The 24829-nt window shown below is 42.9% G+C and overlaps 2 protein-coding genes across 2 annotated transcripts in view; one reads left to right on the forward strand and one right to left on the reverse strand.

Moving 5' to 3' along the window:
- The first annotated feature begins 600 nt into the window (after nucleotides 1-600).
- Nucleotides 601-15119, forward strand: Tectb (tectorin beta). The gene is made up of 10 exons (XM_008830163.2): nucleotides 601-805; nucleotides 1574-1764; nucleotides 3865-4007; nucleotides 4111-4183; nucleotides 10028-10131; nucleotides 10244-10327; nucleotides 11558-11720; nucleotides 12696-12768; nucleotides 14022-14054; nucleotides 15043-15119. Exons 1-10 carry the CDS (start codon nucleotides 673-675, stop codon nucleotides 15090-15092), a joined length of 1047 nt encoding a protein of 348 aa, XP_008828385.1. The 5' UTR covers nucleotides 601-672; the 3' UTR covers nucleotides 15093-15119.
- A 634-nt stretch (nucleotides 15120-15753) lies between these two features.
- The window catches only part of LOC103731771 (guanylate cyclase 2G-like), a 47244-nt gene continuing 38168 nt past the window's right edge, over nucleotides 15754-24829 (reverse strand). Inside the window, exons 18-22 of the mRNA XM_008830240.2 lie at nucleotides 24335-24509; nucleotides 23372-23470; nucleotides 20761-20852; nucleotides 19522-19630; nucleotides 15754-16553 (exon numbers count right to left, since the gene is read on the reverse strand). Of these exons, the coding sequence (XP_008828462.1) occupies nucleotides 19526-19630; nucleotides 20761-20852; nucleotides 23372-23470; nucleotides 24335-24509 (471 nt within the window). The 3' untranslated portion in view covers nucleotides 15754-16553; nucleotides 19522-19525. The remainder of the gene's footprint in view (nucleotides 16554-19521; nucleotides 19631-20760; nucleotides 20853-23371; nucleotides 23471-24334; nucleotides 24510-24829) is intronic.

Below are 24829 nucleotides of genomic sequence, written 5' to 3' on the forward strand. Positions count from 1 at the left end.
ATTTTTTTGCATTAACACAGTCTATGTTCTGTTTAACTGCCAGATGTGAAAATGCTGGACTGAAGTCTTCTTAATTCAAAGTTGCATCTGTCTACCTATAAAAATAAGCAAGAAATAAAACAAGAAAAAAAACATAAAAGAAAGAAAATTATTATCCGGAACTGTACAGGAAAAAAATTGTCTCCAATTAGAGTTTTATTTTTTCTTTTTCCAATCCTGGTTGAGGCAGTAAAAGGAGGTGGAGTGGTTTTCTAACTCTACAAAGTAAAAGAAATTAGATGCAGGTGGTAAGTGAGCTTCCCTTTGGATTATTGTGTGACATTCTCTTTTACTGCCCCCACAGTGGATAATGCATGCTCATTGTGACTTATCTGGAGTTGGTTTCTCTTACACCCTGGGGCTATAAAAGGTGGAAGTAGGCCCGGAGCTGGAGGGTGGGGAGCACCTGAGAGGCAGCAGCTACACATAGTCCCGAGAAAATGAAAGACTTGGGAACATGAGTAACTGCCTGTGACATTGATGAGTCAGCCAAACGGTAAGAGCCCCGGACAACATCTCTGGTCTCCCTTGGAAAGCCCCTTCAAGATATATGACGCTTGTTCTTACTCTTGGGTTTAACTTTTCATTCATGTTTCTAATATAGAAGATTGAAGTCTGAGGCCCAGAAGCCACATGAGCACTTGGCCAATTTGGTCTGGCCGCTTGGCAAAGATCTGCTTCTGCAAAGCAATGGTGGTGAGGGCCTTCGTCCTGCTGGCTGTCTTTGCAGACGCCTCAGCTAGATCATGCACTCCAAATAAAGCAGGTATACCAGGGTACCATACTGCCTTCCAGCCATCCTGCCTTCCATGAAGGAAGTCCTCTGAATCTTCTTCACCTTGGAACAGCCAGGGCTCCCTGCTGGCTTTGTTAGGAAAATGTAAATGTTCCATGAATTAGGAGTACTGAAGCCTACCATGTCAGTCAGACTTCTCCCACAGGATGCAAACATGTATGAGGGAAACAAACTTTTAAAAATTAGATGATACTTTCCTTTCTTCTCTCTCTATAACATGTCTATTTTTTAATATGTTTAACTATTAAATGTGTGCCTCATGCCTTAAAAACAATGCTCTATAGTATTAGGCATGAAACAATGCAGGGGATATTTTAAATTTTAAGTAATTTGCCCATTTTCTTGGGAACACATGTATGTGTGCATATATATATATAGATATCAGTCTGTCATTTCACAAATATATTTTTAAAAATAAAGTAAAAGTTTTAGGGCTCTTGCCTAGCAAGCAAGAGGCCCTGGGTTCAATCCTCAATACTGCCAAAGAAAATAAATTACTGGTTCTAAGATAAAGTTTTTAAATGGACCCAATTAAATAAATGTTGAATAGATACAGCATCAATCATAAAAACAGAACTTCAGTAGCTGAAGTTTGGGGTAAGTTGTCCCACTGGTGAGAAACAGCAGGAAAGTGTCTTTACCCAGCTGCTCTGAGTGTCTGGAGGTGGCCAAAATCCTCAGCTCTTCACACTGATATGCTGGCCGTATCTGATTCAATACCCATGTGTGCTCTTCCAGATGTCATTCTTGTGTTTTGTTATCCCAAAACCATCATCACTAAAATCCCCGAGTGTCCCTATGGATGGGAAGTCCATCAGCTGGCTCTTGGGGGACTGTGTTACAACGGGGTCCATGAAGGAGGCTACTACCAGTTTGTCATCCCAGATTTGTCACCCAAAAACAAGTCCTACTGTGGAACCCAGTCAGAGGTAAGGCCAAGCCTCATAATACAGAGTTGCTTAAGATAAAACAACAGGTCTGAGGAATGTCTGCTGTCATCCTTAGGGTTCACAGTGAACTGAATTCTTTTTAAAAGTCAATCCTGATACCCACATTTCCCAGGAGGCAGAAGCCACTAAAAACCTTCATTTTCACCTAGTTTATATGACTCTGTATGTGCTTGTGTGTACATATGTGCAGGTGTGCATACCTATGCATGCATCTGTGGAAGCCAGAGGTTGACACTGACATCAACCTTGAATGTCTTTCTCTATCGCTATCTGCCTTATCTTTTGAGATCTCTTACTGAGCCTGGAGCTTGCTGATTAACCTAGACTGTCTGGCCAGCAAGCCCCTGGGATTCTCTGTCTCTGCTTCCCAGTAATCCCTGAGATTATAACCACACACCTTGTGGCCCAGTTCTTTACATGGGTATTAGGGATCTGAACTCAAGTCCTCATGTTTGTGCAACAACACTTTACCCTGTGAGTCATCTCCGCAGCCCTCAATGCTCTTTTACTTGACTTTCATTCTCCTGATTTGTTGTGGATTTGCACCGCTTCCTCTGTGAATAGAAAGCACACTTCACACTTCAAGTTCTGACCTTACCTCTCTGGGTTGGATGGGCAAATCAATGGGTCATCCTTTCTCAAAGTCTGGGAAGTGCATTTGGAGGAGCATTTTAAAGCAGTAACTAGGGAATAATAGGATCCTAAACTGGGTCATGTGATGTATCCATGGCAGGGAATCATGGAATCAAAAGGAACCACAAACTCTTAGCAGTCATAGAGGCAACCGGTGCATGGTTATAAAAGGAGGCTTTCCCCTTACTGTGGTCTAGCATTTCTACTGTCTTGATTACCAGAAGATTATATACTTGTGGGCCTCAGAGCAAAGAGCTCCCAGAGCCAAGTCCTCTTCCTGAAGTTCCCCAAGGATTCAGAGATGTGGTAGGAAGAGCCATGAATGAGATTAAACAAAGTGTCCTATTTCTGTATAGCCTAGTGAGGTGAAATAGGAACCATACTGTGCTTTTAGGCCATTTTCTTTCAACTGAATGTCCAAGGTCTTTTGCAAATCTAAGTGTCAGTTTTAAGTCCAACATACCAGAGGATAGAATCACAGAAATGGTGCTCCGTAGTTAGAAGACGTTCTAGAAATGGAAGATGGACATAATATTCACTTCAGATACTTGGACAAGGGAAATACATTAAAAAGTTGATGCAGGGAAACAGAGATTCTTGAACCAATTCTTTGATCAGAAGAGCAATGAATATATGGACTTTTTCTCAGCACATAATATTAATCTAGAGTATTTTAAACAAGTTAATTGAAGGGATTTTAGAACTCTTTGCAAAATGATCATCTCACCCACAAAGAATGGGTTTTACTGCTCCTGATAAGCATTCCTATCTCCTTACTGGGATTTGTTTTTTGTTTTGTTTTGTTTTTGTTTTGTTTTGAGACAGGATCTCTGTGTAGCCCCAGCTGGCCTGGAACTCACTCTGTAGTCCAGGCTGGTCTCTGTCCCACAGAGATCTGCCTGCCTCTGCCTCCTGAGTGCTGGGATTAAAGGCGTGCACCGTCACACTGCTCTTGTTGTTGTTGTTGTTTGTTCATTTGTTTGTTAAATATTTTATTTATTATTTTTATTTTATGTGTATAAATGTATTGCCTACATGTGTGTAAGTGCCCCCATGTCATGCAATGCCCATGGAAGTTGAATTCCCCTGGAACTGGAGTTACAGATGGTTATGTGGGTGCTGGGAATTGAACCTGGGTTCTCTGCAAGAGCAGCCAGCGCTCTCAACCTCTGAGCCAACTCTTCAGCCCCTCTTGTTTTGGTTTTTTTGAGACAGGGTCTCATGTAGCCCAGACTGACTTCAAACTCACTCTGTAGCTGGGGCTAGCCTTGAACTCCTGATCCTCCTGCCTCTACTTCCCAAGTATCAGAATCAGAAACGTGTTCTATCACACTCACTTCTCCCTGGGCTTTCTTACAGATTCATCTTTAACCACTTCTCCCAGAATTCTCATGCCCCATCTTGGGGGCCCAGGAACCATCCTAACTGCTTTCTTCCTTCCTCCAGTACAAGCCCCCCATCTACCACTTCTACAGCCACATTGTCTCCAATGACAGCACAGTGATCCTGAAAAACCAGCCTGTGAACTACTCCTTCTCCTGCACCTACCACTCCACCTACCTGGTGAACCAGGCTGCCTTTGACCAGAGGTAAGCTGCTCTGGGAGTGGAGGGCTGGCCACCTCATGGATGCTACAGTCCCTGTCAATCAGGCCTGTTTCAGTCCTTATGCAAAATTCTCTCCCCATTTCAGAGTGGCCACAGTTCATGTGAAGAATGGGAGCATGGGCACATTTGAAAGCCAGTTGTCCCTCAACTTCTACACTGTAAGTTCAGGGTCCCTTTGCCACGTTGTAGCCTTCCCAGGAGATAACAGGGTATCTCCTAGGGAGTCACTCTCTCCCAACCTCTAGGCAGAGCCCTCTTCTAGAATCCAAGTAGCGACATATGCTTTGGTTTAGCTTTAAAAATCCTTGATGGCTAGGTACAGCAGTAGGTCCAACTCAGGCTGAATAGAAGAGCTGAGAGATGCCATAGACACATAAGCCTAATCTTCCCATTTTGCAGATATGAAAATTAAGGCAAGGTCACTAGACAGAAAGCAGGACATCCAATGTCTGACTCTTAAGATTGGTTTCCACTGCAACCCACTTCAGGGATTTAGTTATCCTTAGGATCTTAAAAACAGTCCAAAATATTGAGCTACTTGACCAGGCCAGAGCTAAAGACAAGACTTAGGGCTGGCTTCTGCTACCTAGTTCTTTCATCCCTCAAGCCTTTCAATAAATAGATTTTCTCACTGTCTAATTGGGCCTGCTGCCTGTGTTGACATTAAAGTTGAAGGCACACTTTGGTCTCTCTCAAAATAAAGTGCTCCAGAGAAACTAAATATGTAATGGCCATTAGCCCAACTGCTCTCCTGTTAGAATGGATGCTTTGTTTTTAAACTGAAGCTTCAAGTGAGGACACAGGCAGACAGAGGGGACACTGGCCCAGCTGGCCAGAGGAAGATACAGGCAGAAACACAAACCTTTATGCAGAGCATTAGAACTAGAAGGTATCCTTAGCCAACAACACATCTAACCCATTAAGTTCATGAGGGAAAACACTACCCTACCTGGAACTCCACTAACTTTGAACTTGCTTCCTGCAAGCCATTAACCCTGGAAGCCATTAACCCTGCTGAATTCAGCAGTGAGCACTAGGGAATCCTAAAATAACCTAGTCCATTTTACAGATAAGGATGTGAAGCCAAAAAGAAGGAAGGGATTTGCCCAAGAGAACACAGGTGCCTTAGAGGATCATCTTGTCAAGTACACAGATTCCATAAATGAGATATCTTACTATAAAGGGCATGAAGTGCAGTGTCGGGGCCCTTCCCCACAAGGTCCAATGTCTAATTTGAAATTCAAATTTTTAAAAATATTATTAAAGAAAGCTCTCTAAATTGCATAAACTTCAAGTTTCCCTAAAACTTAGATCTACCCCTGATCTCATATCCCTAGTAGCTAGACCAGAGGAAAGGAATCTCATATGGTCACTTGACCTGTCATCAGAGGCACTGCAGTGTAGGCTACCAAGGCAATGCAACAACTACCCACACAGGATCATAGTCTTCACTATGTCCCTGTCCAAAGTGAATGGTTATTATTCTAACAGGGTAAGAGTATAGATTTGATTCAATGAACTTTTTACAATAGTTGGTGATTTTCAAAAACTCATCTCCCACCATCAGTCACAGAGGGTTGAGTTGTAGAAATAGACATGAAGCCTCAAATTAGGAGGAGAATATTCTATCATTCAACCAACCAACCAACCAACCGATGGATCAGTTGATGATCGATCTTCACCCTCAGGCCATCCACTGCAAAAGACAGACAAATTACTTCCTTGAACTATTTAGAAATGAGGCTAAACTCTTCTCCCAAAGCCCCACCCCTCAAGACCCCTCCAGAGCAACTGGACTCGAATAAAGAGGGCTCTGCTATCCAGATACCTTTGTTCTGGTTCATGTCCCATGACAGGCTGGGTTTCTGCTGCCTAATCCATGTAGTTGGTATTTTCCCCACTTCTCTCTTTTTCCACGTTGACATTCTTGTACCTTTCTAAAGCAACAACTTCCCTCTTGCATACATTTCCATCAAATTACTGGACACAGTCATGCCCTACATAGCACAATGGAGCCAACACACTGCTAATTGCTTAGGATTCCAGGAAGTCCACAGCTAGGCCCCCAAATGCACTGTTCTCCTCAGCATGCTTCCTCTCTCCTTTCTCTCCATCTCCTCCCACTCAGTTTGGCCAAAGACTCACAGTTGGAATTCCCAGGGGAAAGCTATTTTGACTCCCAAGCCAAAACAAAAGAAGGCAGTTGGTTTACAGAAGTAGTGAAGCAGCTTGGTTTAAAACTGAGCCATGCCACAAAGGCTGGTTCCACCACTGACTAGTACTATGACCTCCGGACAGTTAGACTCTCTGTGCCTCCATCTCTGCGTTTGTAAAATATGAACTTAGTAACACTTATCCCTTCCATCTCTTACAAAGACCCAGTAAAATAATCCGTAGGAAGAGCTCAGCGCAGGGCCTGGCACATGACAAGTGCTTGAGAAAAAAACTGTTCTCATGATTGTAGACTTGGGCCCTATTTAATGTGGAAACTCTGAGTGCTCTTAAGTTTGTTGTCTTGATAAGGTTGGATATCAACATCAGTCTGAGGTTAGGTTAACTTTTAAAAATCCAAACAGTACTGACCATTTTTCTTAGCTGACTAAAAAGAAATGGAAAGGCTTGGGATGGAGCAAAAGGAAATGACAGAGGTTAAGAGCACATGCTTCCATAACCAGAAGAAACCACAGAGGTGATGGCCCTTGACTTTCTGCCCAAAGTCCACAGTGCTTCTGCAGGACTGCTGAGGGGTAGCCTCTCCACCTCTCCCAGTGACCCTGGTGAGTTGGACCTTCCTGTTTTAGATCAGCGTGTGGAAATATGACTCCCTGAAGTCTTGCCCCTTTGTCCTAGTTCTGTCTGCTGAAATAATTCCATGAAATTATGTTGGCCACAGTCCTTCAAATAACCCCCATCTTTTCTCAATTAACCATTATCCTACAGGTTTGTCTGTCATCCTAGTTGCTCTGAGCATGAGCCAGTTGGCCAGTGCCTCTGTTACAAAGGGGCACCAGAATTGAAATGTTTTATTCTAGTCCTTATTGGGCCAATATGAGACATAGTGGGCCATGGTGACCATCTAGGCTCTGGAAAACACCAGTACTACATCCTAGATATTCACTTTCACTTTTGTTTTATCACCATCTCACTGCAAACAAAAACAGCACTAGATTTTCTCACATGAACTGAAGCTCAACCAGGGATACTTGTCCTGAACTCGGGTCATTAAGTAGTTGTGACTCAACCTTTTTGTCAAGTAAAGGAACCATATAGCATGGCTTTTTAGGCCATCCATCCATTCTATTGGGTGAATGAATAGTGTATGTGGTATTTGTTTTTAGGATATCAAATGAGCTTTCCTAGTACATAATACCTTGCTGGCAAAGATATCTGAAAATAAGTCCTTAACTTTTATGTTAAAAAGAAAGCAAGGGACTGGGCGTGGTAGCATATGCCCTTAATCCCAGTACTTAGAGGCAAAGGCAGGGAGATCTCTGTGAGTTTAAGACCAGTCTGGTCTACATAGCAAGTGCCAGGGCTACATAAAAAAAAAAAGAAGAAAGAAAGAAAGAAAGAAAGAAGAAAGAAAGAAAGAAAGAAAGAAAGAAAGAAAGAAAGAAAGAAGACACAAGGCATAGACATACACCTCTGTAATCCCAGCACTTGAGAGACAGAAGCAGGAGGGTGACTATGAGTTATCACTCATAGAGTGAGGTCTACAGAGTGAGTTGCAGGCTAGCCAGGGCTAAACAGAGAGATCCTAAAACTAAAACAAGCCAAGAAGGAAGGTAGGGAAGGAGAAACAAGCTAAGCATTATTGTAGCTATCAGGTGAAAAATGGAAAGAAAAGTCATGAAAAGGCGTCTGTTTCCGAAATGAATAGTACAGGTCCTGGTCTTCACTTTGACACAGAATCAGGCAGTCATTCATAATTAGAGACATCTGATTATGGCTGATTCCCCAGGAGAAAGATTTGGTAGAAGTACCTTGGGCTAGGCTGGGGTCTACACTGCACTTTCCAGGTTAGTTCTAATGTTTGGAAATGTTCCCTTCAAAATCAATAAATTTTAGGCAGTAAGAAGGAATTTTACAAACCATTGAAAAGGTTCCACCTCAGCCTGAATGCTAAGTAAATCTTTTATGACTAAGAACATTATTAGTTAATTATTGGGAGCCCTGGCTAGACTGGCATCCAGTAAAAAAAAAAAAAAACCCAAGGCACCCTAAAAGAGAGAGTCCAAGTCTTCTCACAAACACCCTGTGTGTGTGGCTTGTAAGAGATCAAGTTCATTTTGATCGGATATCTTTGTGAATATCAATTCTGCCAGTGACTGCCTACCAAGTTCCAATCCTTAAGGCTGTAAACTCAATATTTGAAACAGTAGCCTTGTCTAAGCTTTATGTTTCCATCCTATAATATCACAAAAGGCTGTTCCCATTTCACAAATGGATAAAATGAGTCCTAAAGGCTGACTCCTAATGTGTCCCAAGTTAGTAGTGAGATCTAGAGTTTTCCCAGGACCTACTCTTCTATCTAATGTTTTTGTCTCTGATGTTTAATGAACACAAGATTCAGAGAATGGAAAGTGAGCCTCCTTTGGGTAAGTCAACTGGAAACAGTTCTTTTATCCTAATAACTCAGTCAGAATTACCTGAAGAGGATGGCAGGTGTAGACCATACAGATGGGCCAGTGACTGGAACTTGCTATTCCTGAGCCAGTCAGCGATGGCTCCTCACCACATTCAAGCCACTGTCCATGATCCACTCCATAGCTTCTCAGCTCTCATTTCCTGCTTTATTTTCTACTTTCCAACCATCCTCTAACCCCACTGGCTCCACCTACCAGCCTCTCAGGCCTCCTGGGCCTCCTCCCTGTGGTATCAGCCACACTCTTGCCCCAGGGCCTCTGCCTTCTTCCCTCCACAGCTGCATGGCTCCTCTATAACTTTCTTCCATCCAGGTTCAAATGCCACCTCCTCAATGAGGCTTCCCAGACTTCTGTATTCCAAAATGCAGCGTAGGACTGGGAGATGACTTTATGATAAGATGTTCACTGTACAAGCATGTGGACTTCAGTGTGAACCCAGAGCCCTTGTTCAAAAAAACCTGAGTGTGATGGACCATGTCTGTAATCTCTGTGCTAGAGAGGCAGAGAAATGTGGATCCCTGTGGCTTGCTTGTCAGCCAGCTTAGACCACTTGTGGAGTTCCAGGCCAGTGAGAGACCCTGTCTCAAACTCAAGAGAGATGGTACCTAAGGGATCACACCAAAGGTTTGCCTCTGGCCTCACACATGTGCACATACAAACTACCTGCACACACACGTACCTACATGTACAAATACAAACATACAGACAAATACACAAACACATACACGCACAAAATGCAACCTGCCTCTCCTCATGTTTCCAAGCTGTTTTGCTATTGGTATGTTTTTCTGTATAACATACCACATGCTAGTCGAATACACGGTTTAATTTTCTTATTGTCACTGTCTTTCTCTCCTGCAAAGACTCATCATTTGGAGATATATCTTTGCTTTGTTTACAAATATATCTCAATACATAGACTACCCTGATAGAGAAACTATCCAAATATGTAGAATAATACCTAACATATAGCAGGCAATCATTAAGTTATATGTATTGTTTTTATTATTAATCACTCTGCTAATCAGAACATACATTTTTGAACCCAGGCGAAAACATGCTCAGACAAGAAGGTTAGGTGAGCAGGACAGAGAGGAGCTGTAGGTGTTTGGTTCCTCTTGGCCATGAATGATTTAAAACTCAGCATCTCAACATCCCTGGGTTCCACTTTTTTCTATCTGTCAAATGTTGCTGGCATTGATGAGACACACAGTATGTCTCACCACGACCAGAAAATCTAGAATATACAGTGTGTCTCACCCTTTCTAAGATGACATCCCCAGAGGTATAGCTTCTCTGGCCCTGGAGGTCTCTCTGCAGTTTCATAATGCCTAGCGTCCCCATTTCCTTCTTAAGAATGCCAAGTTCTCCACCAAGAAAGAGGCTCCCTTCGTCCTGGAAACATCCGAAATCGGTTCAGATCTGTTTGCGGGAGTAGAAGCCAAAGGGTTAAGCGTTCGGTAAGTATGTTTCCTCTATGTCTGTATTTTCAAATACAAAGAAAAAAGACAAAAGACTCTAATCATCAGATATTTCTATGAATAAGGCTTAGTGATGCTGTTTTATTTCCAGATTTAAAGTGGTCTTGAACAGCTGTTGGGCCACCCCCTCGGCTGACTTCATGTACCCTTTGCAGTGGCAGCTGATTAACAAGGGGTAAGTAATGCTTGCTCTCCAGAGTCAAGGCAGAGCCGTGGGCCTGGTATAGCCTGGTCTCTTTTTCTGTGACTTTTGATAGCTTGGGAGGATACTTTTTGTTCACACTGGCCCCTTTTGGTGAAAACTGTACTTTTCAAGATAGGTACATTGTCAGATATTTTCCTGTACGTATAAGTACACACCCACCTCAAAGGATAATTCCATATGGGGGATGTGTACAACATTATAAAGGCCTGCCATCATCCAACCATCTGGAGGTAGCTGTCACTAAGAGACAGGTGCCACAGCCAGCTCCCAGAAGCTGTGGTGCCAAGGCATCTAGGCTTATCCATTATTCACTTTCCCTTCCCCCTCCACAAAGCTCCACTTACATTATTTTCCACTGACTGATACCATGCCTAGGGTACTCTGACTACAAGGAGCTATTTTAAGGCCTCATGTCTTGGGTTCAGGTGAGGATCTCAGGGTTATTGACCAAACGATCCTCAAAATCCTCATTTCATAACTTGGAAAATTCTCAAGGCTCCATCACTGCCGTGGTCACCACTAACAGAAACAACTCTGACCCTTGGCCTGGATAGGAAGGTACAACCTCACCCCTTGTTTCTCTCTTGTGAACTCTCAGAGGTCCGGCTTTGGTCTTGGTAAATACATATTTAGACACTTCCTTCCAGTCATTTTTCCCTATGCTTATATGAAAAATAGGACCATATTTTCTGCAAAGGCAATTATATATGTATAATTTAAGTAATGGAACATAAATGCAAATTTCCAATGATAAAACATCATAATACACATAGAGGTAAGTATTGGGTATGACTGAAGCCTAGCTGTCTATGGCAACATTGGAAAAGGCTGCTCCCATCATGGTGGTCCTTAACATGTGTTACCTTAGGGTCATCCATATGTCGGTGCTGAGGAGGGATTAAGCTCTTGGGGATTTCACTTCTTTAGCCCAGATGTGCTACTTACCAGATGTGTAGACACTCATAAGTCACTCCCCTCTATTATAGGATGTAAACAGCCATATCCATCTGCATAGCCTCTCAATTTGACTTCACACTTGTGAAGATCAAATGAGGCATGACTTACCCATCAAAGATCTTTGAAAGATAAAAGAGCTGTATACAAACCTAGCAGAGCGCTGGTATGTGCAAATTTCCCTCAGAGCACTTATTGGAGTTCCCCAGTATGACACTTCACATTCCCTTTCCCCATGTCCACCAGCTGTCCCATGGATGAAACAGTCCTCGTGCATGAGAACGGCAAGGATCACAGAGCCACCTTCCAATTCAATGCTTTCCGATTCCAGAACATCCCCAAACTCTCTAAGGTTTGGTTGCACTGTGAGACATTCATCTGTGACAGTGAGAAGCTCTCCTGCCCAGTGGTGAGGGTCCTGGCTCTGGAAGGGGAAAGTTACCCCAAGGGGGCTGGTATTGAAAGAGTTGGGTTTGAGTTGGGAGGTACGGGTCCCATGTGCAGGTCCCAGCCTGTCCACCCTGCTGCCACAACCTACCAACCTGGCATGTTTCACTTAGCCTGGTTGACCTGGTTTCCTCATCTTTCAATAGCACTCATTGGTTCTAATGGGTATTTCCAATTCAGAAAACAATGTAAGATAAAATAAAAAGTAACAACAGACATGGAAATGCTTTGAAAAAGATTAAAGTGTAAAGGAATTCAAGATCTAGACAAAACTCAAATAGAGAATGACTGTAGTCTAGATTGGCCACTCTTCAGAGAAGTGCTGCTGAAATTCTGGGTCAAGGTTGATTGGACAGCAAGAGGAACAGCCAGCACCCTGTGTTCACAAACCATCAGGTGATTCTGGCGCTTACTTAACTGGACAATACCTTCTCAGTGACTTAAAAATGCTGAGTTCTAAGTCATTGCCCTCTCTGGCCTTTATGACCTGGAGGCCTCAGAGAGTCTAAGAACAAGAGGCTGTAGGCCCACGTGGCCTACAGGAACCAGCAGAAATGAGGTTATGATCTCTACTGTCAACTCATATGACCAGAAATTGGACATTAATGAACACAGAGAGATAAAGGCAAAGGGTCAGAGGATGCTGAGCTAGAGAAAAGAAAGGAAACATTTAACAAGCTAATCAAAGGATGAGTGTTAATATTGCATTAAAATAAAGTATAAAATAAAGCAGAGGGCATTTTCCAAGTGTCTGCTTCTCCAGTGACTGCAACGGGAGTCCCTGGAAGAAAAGCCTTCCTCCTTATCCAAAGGCCTCGTATCCATTCCTCCCACGGGAATAAACATGGTAACTGGGGACTTGGATCATGCATCTCATTCTGTTCTTTCATCTTTCCTTTCTTTGTTCCTTTCTCCTCCTGCCCCTCCGCATCTTCAGAACTGTGACAAACGGAAGCGCCTGATGCGGGACCAGACAGGGGGTGTCCTGGTGGTGGAGCTGTCCCTGCGAAGTAAGCCTGTTCCCCAATAGTCACGTGCACTCTGGAGGTGTCCACAGGCACTGCGAGTTTGAACATTTTGTCAAACCCGCAGTGCCTGTGACCACAACCCTCATCTGCTCTTAGAGTCTTCCAGTAGGGATTGGGGGAGCCCTTAATCATGGGAACCCAAGGAGGCGAGGTTAGTTGACTGCCCTGAAAAGTCCTATCTGGGCCCAAATCCAACTGTTCCCAAGGAATCAAGAAGTGCTGAGTTTACAAACTGAGTATGCAGGGAGCAATGGGAATGGAAAAACACATGTAGGAATGTCAAGGACAACTCAGCAAGCCTTCAGTAAGCACGCTGTACTGCCTGGTCTGGGCTGGGTGCTGGAGTTTCAGAAATAGACGTGCCTCATGGAGGCCCTGTCTGCAGGATTTTGCCTTCCTAGCAAGGAGAAAGAGATAGTAGACCCTATGGAAAAGGGGGGATAAGCAGAGTGCTCCAGGAATGGAAGGCCACAGGAACTGACCAGTCCAGGCCTTATGGACTGCTGGAAAACATTAAGATGACCTGGAAAATACTGTGACCAGAGGGTAAGCCAGACCTGTGCATAGAATTTAGCACTTGTACCTTGAAGCACAGTTACAACAGCCCATGGCCAAGTCGCTGCCCCCCTGATTGTGTGTGGCCCACAAACTAAAAGAGGTTTTGTACATTTTTATGTGGTTAAAAAAAAAAAAAGAAAGAAAAAGAAAAGCATGATGGATAATAATTCAGTGAAATTCAAATTTCAGTGCCTCTAAAGTTTTATTAAAACAGACACTTGTTCATCTAGGTGGCAGTCTACAGATACGTTTCTGCTACAGTGACAATGTGTATTAGTGGCAATGGAATCAATATGGCCGTGCCAAGTGTGGTGACACACAGGTGTGACCTCAGTACTCAGGAGTTTGAGGCAGGAAGATAGTGAGTTTGTGGGCCAACCTGGCTTCATAGTGAGACCCTGTCTAAAAAAAGTAAAACAAAAGACCACATGGCCTCTTGTAAAGCTAAAAGCATTTACTATCTAGTGCTTTATAAAATATTTGCCAGCCCCAGCTTTAGAGAGCCAAGGAGAAAATGGTGTGAGAGGAGGTGTTTATACACATTAGTAAAAACTTTTTCTTTAAGACAATGGGTCATAGTTTAATAAGGGGTAGAACATGGTCATGTGTCAGAAACAGTTCTGAGACTTCTTCTATGACTTCCTTCAACCTGCATTCTCTCTCTTTGCTTACTCCAGGCAGGGGATTTTCCAGTCTCTATAACTTCTCAGGTAAGGACAAGAGTCATTTCTGAGAAATGGGCAAGTGGGGGGATGCTTTTGTGAAGTGGATGTTCATCTAGGTGGTGTGTTAAAGCGGGTTACTTTGGCTTATCAAAATCTTTCATTGAAAACATATATTTTAAAGTACACCTGACTGCGGCAGAGAGGGGACAGGTGAAGAGGGGTCTCTCTCCAGCCAGCCCCTGGCCCCAGGGGGAGGAACTGGGGTTCCAGTAGATGAAGTACTATCAGATCCCACACCACCCCCTGAGAAAAGCCTCACCAGGTGGCTTCACAAGGATCCCTGCATTTGGAGAACATGATTTTCAACAATCTGTTCATTTAGCGACTATCTGAAGCCCTATTACAGTTCTGCTGTTCACTAATGGAGTAATCTTGGATGATGCCATCGCCACTCCACATTCCTATTTCTGCTGGGAAATTGGGCTAATAATTGCCCCTAGCATACATGCTGTCATTTGAATTACTTAGTTACAGCTCAGGGCATTAAGCAATACAGAGACCCCTTAGAGGAAGAACAATTTCAGCTAAGACCCAGGATCTCACTGGCAGAGAAGAAAGTAGCTATGCAATGCAAGGAGATCGGGTGAGGCAATTCTAGTAATTTGTAAACCCAGAGATGTAGGTTTCACTACCATCATTATAAGAAATTATGTAAATCAACTCCAATGCTGGCTTCTCAATTTAAAGGAACATTCTCCAGGGAAAGCCCTTTAGCGAAATGTACTTTTACTCTGTGATTTAAGCTTGTGTGTCTGTTTGCCAAAGGTCCACAGTCCAGGTTTCTGTGTTTGGGTCTTTGTATTGGTTAAAAAATGATTAATGGGGTCTCCAGAGAACAAACAGAAATGACTGGGAGTTTTACAACAACCTGCCTAAGGCCCTGAGTTGACACTCTTGTTGTCTTAACTCTAGTTGAGTTGTCCTTGACCTACAACTATTTCTCAGTGCTGTCTTCACCTGCTCTCTTTCACAGATGTTCTCTATCACCTCATCGTGATGCTGGGGATTTGTGCTGTATTATAGGAGTTGGCTGAGCAGCTGCAGCAACTCTCTCCAAGGCCATCCTCAGCTATGACAAACTCATTTATTGTCCTGCCAAAAAGAACAAACAGAAGACTACATTGTTGGGGAGCAGAGACTAGTGCTTTGCCAAATATATGTTCCAGTGATTTTCTTTTAAATTTGGTGATCCACGACCTTTGGTGCCCCACTTCCTCTTGGTAATTCCCATGGCCAATAGATCCCTACCAGCCTCTCCCCCACACCTGGAGGAGGAGTCTTCTCTCCTACTGAAATCAAGGCTGCATTTGAAAGATACAACCATTGTGCAAGACTCTCACTCAGTCAGGTGCAGCTGAGCATTTGGAGGTGGATGTAGGGAAGGACCACAAAATCAATGTCGAGTATAGAATTCACAGGAACAGTCAACTTTAACCCAACAGCTCTACCATTGAGACTGTGCTGTTCTGCCTAAGGACCAGAACTAAGTCTCTAGGCAGGGGGCTCCAATCTTCAATCAATGATACGGAAATTCAAATGAAATATGGTATTTTTTATCAAACTTTTATAGTAAATAAGAAATGGAATCTTGAGAGCCCCTAGTATGTTTTGTTTTTATTAGAGTGTTTCTTAAATATATGTAAACATTAGGAAGATATAAAATCCTTATACTTATAGCTGATATATACTTCTATAATCAAAAGAAAGTTACAGATTAAATAGAAAGTAGATTGAAAAAGGAGTAAAATTCACATTCATTTAACATAATTATGTGACATTGCCTAAACTAAATGTGCTTGCAGTAGGACAATGGAAAGACTCTGGCTGAGTCCAAGTTCTCTGAGCATCAGATTTGGTACTATCATATGCCTATTGTGCTTGATGTCTTACTACCCTTCTCATTTTCTCTAAGAAATCTTCACATCTAGAATCATCTAATGCATTTTGCCTTTACTGAAAACAATCAAGCTGGTATCTGTTTCCACTTCATTTACTTATGATCATGGGAATGGAACCAACAAAAAATCAAAAATGCAAATATTACTAATGACATCACATAGCGGCACACCCTCATAAATGGCCACTCCAGAGATCCTGAAGATGCCAGTGTCCGTGACTCACATCATTCAACAGATGAAATGGAATGACTGACCCAACCTGGGTAGAAAGCTGGTGGGAGTGTGACAGAATCAGCCTAAATTCAAGTTTTTTTTTCTTTGTCATATATAGACTTAATTAGTGGCTTTATCATTTGAAATCACATGTTAGTTTGTCCCTCTGTATTTAATGCATTTGAGAAGTTTTGAGGTCTGCAGTTTGATGATTCTTCCATACCTTGCATGATTGAACTCAGAAATTAAACTAGTTACCAAGTCTCTGGAGACACGAAGAACATGTTTGCTTAGCCACAGGTTAGAGTACAATCATTCGTGCAGTCTAAACTTGTGTCCAAGCTGGTGTGCCAATCAGTTTGGGGCTTGCTTCCTAAAGTAAATTCAGAGTTTGTTGCAGTCAGGAAAGACAGAAGACATGTTGCATTGATTTCACTCAAAAACTCTTAAATTGCATACTTATAGCCAAATTCATATGTCTTTGGTTGTCAGAATAAAACAATGTGGTAGTAGTTTATTGTTATGATTTATAATTTTGTATCTCCACCTGGTGCTATAGAATAAATAAAATGTCTTAAATAACCTATGACTACAATGTTTAGTTTTAATATATCATATTGGAGGCCAATTCCTCAACTCTCCCAGGGGCTTCTAGAGCATCATAGAATCCAAATATTCTGTCGACATTCAATTATTCTGTCTTCTGTTTGTACTTTAAACACTCCAGGACTGGGATTTCCAGGCAAGGGGACAAAGGCAGTAAAGTCATCTGGTATGACTAACATTGGAGGGGGTGGAGTCACTTGGGTCATCCCTGCCCATAAAACTCCAATGTCTCTTGCCAGCAACTAGATGTGTTTGGTTTAAGTTCAACTAATAGCTCATAGTGTATGATCACCCTTTCTGTCTTATGACCTCTCTATGAGGGATTAAAAGAAAGTAGCCTCACTGTAATCTCTACTGTATATTCTCATTCATGCTAAACATAAAACAGGTACCTAGAGAAAAGAAAAATGCATACTCCCTTAGGTAACCTTGGTTGACACAAAATATAGATTTTAGGAAACTGCTCTTATCATAATTCCTAGCTATAATATCCATTTTCTTTCTCCTTTTCTCTCTCTCTCACTGTCTTTTTATCTCTCCTCCCTCTTCTTCCTTTTCTCCCTCCCTCCCTCCTTCTTCTTTCATTCCTCCTACCCCATATGTATATATACACATATACCCAGTATATGTATGGATAAGTGTGTGTGTATGTGTATACAAGTGTATATGTGGGTGTCTGTGTTTGTACATGTGTGCATGTATAGTTCTGGATATCAAATATTTATTTCACATAAAGAGTACAGATTTAATGAAGGCTTTATTATTACAGTAATATAACTTAGGTAAGCAGGTGGGCTGCGGCTAGACACAAATGTGTGTGCTTAATACAAACCCAAAGGCAGAACTATAGTAGGTAATCACCTTATTCAACCCCATCTCTATAACTGAATATCACTTTCTAATGCCCTTTTAATGTAGCAATATTAGATTATTTGGTTACTTCACTTTGTCTATAGGTCTGCTAGTCCTTAATGTTGCATTATTGCTTTTGAAAATGTCTCCTTCTGACTCTACTGCAAGCTTCACATTTGCTTATATTCCCAATGCTAACACAGAGTAAAAACCTAGTAAATTAGGGGTGGAATTCATCCTCCCTGGGCTAATGAAATGCTCCAATGGATGGATGAATGGGTGGATGGGTAAATGAATGGATGGATGAATGGATGAATGGATGGAGAATGGCCCATGTATCTAAGAGATGTGCAACAATGTTGTTTGATTTCTTTCATGCTTGAATAAGGTATTTAGAATAAAAATCCATGATGCTAAACAAGGAAGGAAGAGATGAAGCCTAAGAAAACAAAATCTGTCCATCGTCTCCATGCTGGAGTAAAAGGGAGAAAACGCCCTAGCATAAATGCCTTCTGCCTGCTTTCCTTCTGAGCATAGTCTAAAGCTGTCAATCTGATACTGAACGCTTTGAGGAGAAGCAGAACCTGTCACCATGAAAACAGAATTATATGGTGAAAAGGAAATCTGTGGAGGTCGCAGAAATCTTTCACTTGTCTCTGGGAAGAAACAAAATCCAGGAGATGGGACTGCTTAGGGGCCCCACCAAGGCAAGCTTATTTAAGAAAGCGCTTTCCCTGGTCCTGGCTGAGTGCTGTGCTTCCCAAGACAGGCAAGCATTGCACCAAGCATTTTTGTCAACAGAGCATGAAAGGCCCCTAGTAAATCAAAAGGAAACTTTTTCCACCCCTAATGCAATAGTCAGAAATATCTCTTCAGCCCTTTACAGTAACAAAGAAAATCTAGCTAATGTCAGTGGGTCTCAGTTCTTCAGTCCTGGGAATTTCAACATGCAAAGGTGTCAAATGCATTTCATTCAACTGCTCTCTCGTATTCAGGAGCAACTGGACAGAAGCTGTGTAGACTGAGGAGTGGCAAGAGGTGAAGAAAGAAGTGCTGTAAACATATTAGTGGGCCAGCAGCTCTATTGAAAGAATCCTTGAATATACAATACAGCACTTAACTTTCTGTGTAGAAAGGAAAATAGCCATCACAGGAACCAATAGGTTCATCTTAAATCTGCTGGAAGTTTTTAAAACTAAACTCTTCATAAACGGATGGAAAATTCCATCTAAAATTCAAACCTTCAATGCAAGAGATGTTGCTCTCGTACAAAAATTAGGCAATAAATTGAGAACTGGAGAGTATCCATTGTGCTTATAGGAAGTCAGAGCTGTGAACCGAGCCTTCCAGCACTGCAGTGGTCCTGTCTTCCTATAATGACTTAGCACTGCTGGGCTTCTGGGTCTACCTACACCCAAGAGCTTTTGCCCTGAGCACATACTGAAGGCCTTTCTGACACTGGCTCCTAGTTCCTTACAAGCTGGTTAAATGAGAAGAGAAATAAGAGGTTAAGGGGTAGCTGCCTTGCAGCAGTATGTGCTGAGGTCCAGGCCTCACCCTCCCCTCACCCTCCCCCAGAAGGAAATGAATTTGCTGCAAATTCATGTAATATTGGTCTGAAAGTCCCTGTCAGCTAGGACGGGCTCATTGGCAGGTCCCAGAAACTGAGTACACCATACCCACCTTATCCATGTGCACACTAAGGCTACAGGCTGAGAGGAAAGTCTGGAGCAGGCAGCATCAGCTAAATAGCACCCCCTAGTGGGAGACTAACTCAATACCCCAGAACTGCACCTCTCCAATGGGATACTGGATGCATCCCAAAGAGAAATCCACACACACTTCAGTGGGCCTCAACAAACATCCTGAAAGAACATACCCACCTCCTCACGAGATCTCTGGAACTTCAGCTTCTTCCCCAGTAAACTCGGGGAGTGGAATAGTGAAGCCATCTTTGCCTTTCAACCAGAAGGTTGTTTGTTCCCCCTTGCCCTGTGGGAAGCAAAGGAGGCTCCGGTGAGTCACAGAGGAGGGACTGCCTGGGGCCACATAACATGTCTGGCTTGCTTGTCTGTACAACAGGAGCCACCTCTGTAATGAAAAGACCTCCTTACAGATGAAATCTTGACGACTCTCTACGTAAGCAATCAGCAATGCTCTAATGTGGAAGGGCTACAGAGACTAAAGTTTGTTACCCTAAATTTAACAAAATATACTGCACTCTAAGAGTGAGTTGGACACCAGGTAAAGAACCTCACATATATGTTACTTTGACTACTGGAACCCAGAATTTTCACCATGCCCATTTTCCACATGGAAAAAACAAGTCCCCAAATCAGACAACTAGTAAGGAGTGGTACAGGATCCCAAGCAGGATCCTAAGCAGGGTCCACAGTTCTTCCCAGAAGGTCTTCCTCCTAGCTGAAGTCAGTTGAAGGCATACAGTGCCCCAGGGCCAAGCTTAGCAAACCAAGGGTTTGATGCCACTCTCTTCCCTTTCAATGTCTTTTTTCCTTTTTACAGTACTGGGGATTGAACCTACATCCCCATGCATGCTAAGTAAATGCTCTACCACTGAGCTACAGCCACAGCCATCCCTTTCACTTCTTTTAGGTCCCCACTCCTACCCAGACATGCAGTGTCGTGGTGACCAACCACTGGTCCTATGTGTACATCTCCAAGATGATTCTGAGGACATCACAAGAGCAGCACCTGTTCTCTCCTCCCCACCTTGGGAAAGGGGAATCTGAAGGGGCTGATGAAAATGTGTCATGCAATCATTTCAGTGACAGACCAGAGTGAAGAAGAAAGAAAAAAAAGTTGTTTTTTGTTTTTAATATAATGAATAGAGATGACGTCGTGGTATCTCCAAGGCCAAGCCAATGGATTTCTGGCCTCTCTCTCTGGACACCTTAGCCCCAGGTGGTGGGACACAGAGGAAAAGTGTTATAATGATTCCTTGGGTGGTCTCTGCTGTTGGTTTATGTGAGTGGCTACACTGGAGTGCCCAAGCGGAAGCCGACACATCATTAGTGTAGAGAGTCATTCGTCTCTCCCAGTTCTTCAACACGTCTGTCAAGGGCCCAAATTGAGCAGGTAAAGCACAGTTGGCCCAGCCTTACCTTGACTGGAATGGTGCCTCTCCTTTGTAGATGGTACCCTCCTGCTGCCAGAAGGGCGCCGGCAGTGCTCTGAGATACGTGGATCCGGAGAGCTGCCAAAAATTGGTCATTACCTAGTTACTATCTTGTCACTTGGCGTCAGGGGGTGGGGGTTTCCTTGGAAAGGGAATCTACCCTACTCTGGTTCTTTGATTCCCAGCACTTCTCATTAAATAAAGCACATAGCTGAGTACTGCAATCCCAGCACTTGGGAAGAAGAGACAGAAAGATCAGGAATTCAAGGCCAGCCTCTGCTACATGATTCAAAGCCAGTCTGAGCTACATTAAGACATTGTTTCAAACAAACAGATGTATGTATGTATATATGTATGTATGTATGGATGGATGGATGGATGGATGGAGATACATATAGACATACATATATACATATATACATACATTACAAATTGGGGTGCTAGACAGATGACAGTAGGTAAGAGCAGGTTCCATTCTTATAGAAGACTCAAGTTCAGTTTCTAGCACCCACATTGGGTGACTCACAACTGACTGTAACACCAGTTCTGACCTCAGTGGACACCTGCACATACAAGGCATATACACTGGTTGGTTTTTGCCAACTTGATATAAACTAGAGACACCTGGGAAGAGTGAACCTCAATTGAGCAATTTCTTCATCAGATTGACCTGTAGGCCTGTCTGTGGTACATTTTCTTGATTGCTAGTTGATGTAGGAGGGTCCAGTCCACTATAGGCTGTGCCTTCCCCCAGGCAGGTGGGCCTGGGCTATACAAGAAAAGTGGCTGAGAAAGCCAGGGGGAAGTGAGCCAGTAAGCAGCGTTCCTCTGTGGTCTCTGCTTCGGCTCCTGCCTTGAGCTCCTTCCCTGACTTTTCCCAAAGATGTACTGTGCCTTGGAAGTTCAAAAGGAAATGAACCTACCTTCCCTCAACTGCTTCTGGTCAGTGTTTTATCACAGCAACAGAGAAGCAAACTGGAACAGTACACACACACACACACACACACACACACACACACACACACACACACATACAGAGAGAGAGATATGTAATTAAAAGTAAAATAAATCTTGCAAATAATTTTAAAGCACAAATAAAAGCTGATATCTAGGCCATATAGGCTGGGACCCTGTGCATTCTATGTAATTAAAAGTAAAATAAATCTTGCAAATAATTTTAAAACACAAATAAAAGCTGATATCTAGGCCATATAGGCTGGGACCCTGTGCATTCATCAGACACCACTGGGTGCTGCTCAAGTTTTAGTATTGGGTTTAGAAACACTGAGAACTGGACAAGTGTACAATTTTTCAGTCCCTATGAATGGAAGTCCATTGGGCTCCTCAAAGTTTCTGAAATGAGCTGAGATATAGTACTTAAAAATGCTGATTATATCCAAAAGTGCAACTAGAGTTAGGTTTGGAGCTTACCTAAGAGCCAACTTCCAAGTTATTCTTTAGACTGTCCTTGAAATTTTAAATCGTGATTTTAAATTGGTTGATTACCTTAGACAATGAAATAATTGTGTGTGTATTTATATTATGATAAATCTGTGCATTCAAAGCACTGTTAACCTAAATTCTTTGAAACTTAAATCACTAAGGAAATCTTTTTCCATGTTTCAATGACAAAGGGCATACATTGATCCACAATTAGTGCAATAAAATTACTAGAAAGCAAAAGAATATGTTTCCTAGAGTGCCTGGTGATAGATTTCCTCTATACCAACAAGAATATATTCTTTCTCAGAGATGAGAAAACAACCACTCATAGGCCATAGTCAGTCCACTATTTGTGTTTGCAAATAAAGTTTTATTAGAACAGGGTCTTTCTATTCATTTACATGTTTCTAAGATTACTTTTGAGCTACCACATCAGAATTAAATGGCTGAAAATAAGCTGAAAATGGTCCCTAAAGTCTAAAATAGTTACTGCCTGTCCCTGTGCAGAAAATGATTTCCAATTCCTGTTCTGCACCTTCACGCTTTCAGTCCATATCTGTTGAGAATGGAAAGAAGGATGGGAGGGATGGCTCAGTGCACAAAGTGCTTGCTGTGCAAGACGCAGACTTGAGTCCTGATGACCAGCACCCACATAGAAGTTGGACGTGGTACATGTCTGCAATCCCAGTGCTAGGGTGGTTAGAGTGGAGACAGGTGAATCTTGAGGGTTTGCTGGTCACCTAGCCTAGCCAATCAGTGTGTTCCAGGTTCAGTGAGAGTCTCAAAAATAAAGTGGAGAGTCAATAGGATCTACCTGAGATCTACCTCTGGCTTCGTCATGTACACATGCATGAGTGAGTACATGCCTCCACACAAGTGCACATACATAAAAAGACACTCCCCCCACACACACACAAATGGAAAGACTTGGAAGGAGGAAGTCTTGTGTGTTCAAGTGACTCCACTGAGAACAGGGGAAAATCCTGTTTATACAGCTTGTGCTCAGGGTTGTCTCTAGGGGCTAATGATCCTATCGTCCAGATGGAAAACAGAAGACAAAATGCAAATGAGTCTTCTAAAAATACCCACTGGTTAAAGATAGAGGACTAGAGGGACAGAGATATTGTGTTTGCAGAGTGCTGAATGATACCCACGTAAACTGCTGCTTTCCATTCTGGATGCCATATTCACGGTGTCTCCAAACAGACAGTATCTGGGCATGGTGATCCCCACCACACCAGCCACCACAGGACCTAAGGAGGAGAGAAGGACAGGGCATAACTGCCTGCATTTCCCAAGGTTGGGCTCCATGATGTCCATCGGGTCCATAGAGGCAATTAATTCAATAACTGTTTAAGAGCTTTCTTGGGGCAAAGCCTGGCACACATACCTTGGGATTTTTCTAAAGTAACCTACAGAACTCACATACTTCTGGTAGAAAACAACATAGTCAAACAATGGCCATGGGATTTATGAACTACAGTAATAAACAAACCCTACCGCAACACAAACTTGTGTAATTAATTTTGACTGGAGATCAGGTGTTTTATTTTAGTTGGACAGTAAAAGGAAACACACAAGCAGAAGCAAGTCCCCATTTTGGAGACCCAAGAAAAATGAAAATATGAGTTTATTATCCAAAGGATATTAAGGCACCTGCCTGTACCTTCAGGGATGCTGAGAGGCTGAGGCAGGATGATCACAAATTTGAGGCCAACCTCAGCTACACAGTAAGATCTCAGAAAACAAAATTCAGTACAATGATAGAGTGTTAAGCCAAGCATGGGTGCCTTTCTCCGCATGTTCCATGCCCATAATTTTGACAAAGACAGAACACAACAAAGGGCAATTGAAACATATACATGAAGGAGAAGCCACTCAGTAGGACTCCTGGGTTTTGTTTTTCTTTATTTTCAGTTCAACATCTTGGAGCCACTGTGCATCCTTATTACTACCAAGCAGCTCAGCTAACTGGGAATACATGCCCAATCTGTGTTGTCCCACAACACTATTGTCAGTTAACAGCTGTGTTTCTAAAAGCCTCAGACATAGGGCTCAGGCCCAGGGCCACTTGCAGTCATACAGAGCATCATCCACTTGTCATCAGCTCTGGCTACCTGTGTGGAGGCCAATGCGGAGTTTGAGCTGCTCCTCAGGCATGTGCCCAATCTGGAAGTAGGTGGTGGCACTGAGCAAGTGCAGGGACATAGTGGCAATCTCGTCCACATGTTGGGTTCCATTGCGGATGGGAAGCCCGCTGGCCACCATGTACGCATCTCCAATGGTTTCAACCTGAAAATGGCACAACAAAGTGACCTTTGTTTCCTCTGAGGGATGGGGAGGAGATGGGGTTGGACAAAAAGGCCCCCATTTCCCAGCCACCTCCTGAGGCTACATCCTTCAAAGCCCCACTCTTGCTGATCTCTACCCCATCCAAGTCTCAGAATTTCTTGAAGCTGCTGATATTGACCTGGTTCCTCCACAAAACCTGCCTCCTCCTCATAGTCACTGCTTGTGCCTCTGAGATTGGACCATACTGGTGACCATATCCCCAGCCCAAGATCTGTTGGATAAATCTTGAAGGATCAAGTGGAATCTATCTTAGCCAACCT

This window comes from Nannospalax galili, unplaced genomic scaffold, assembly GCF_000622305.1.
Source record: "Nannospalax galili isolate Female #2095 unplaced genomic scaffold, S.galili_v1.0 scaffold974, whole genome shotgun sequence".
Taxonomy (NCBI): Eukaryota; Metazoa; Chordata; class Mammalia; order Rodentia; family Spalacidae; genus Nannospalax; species Nannospalax galili.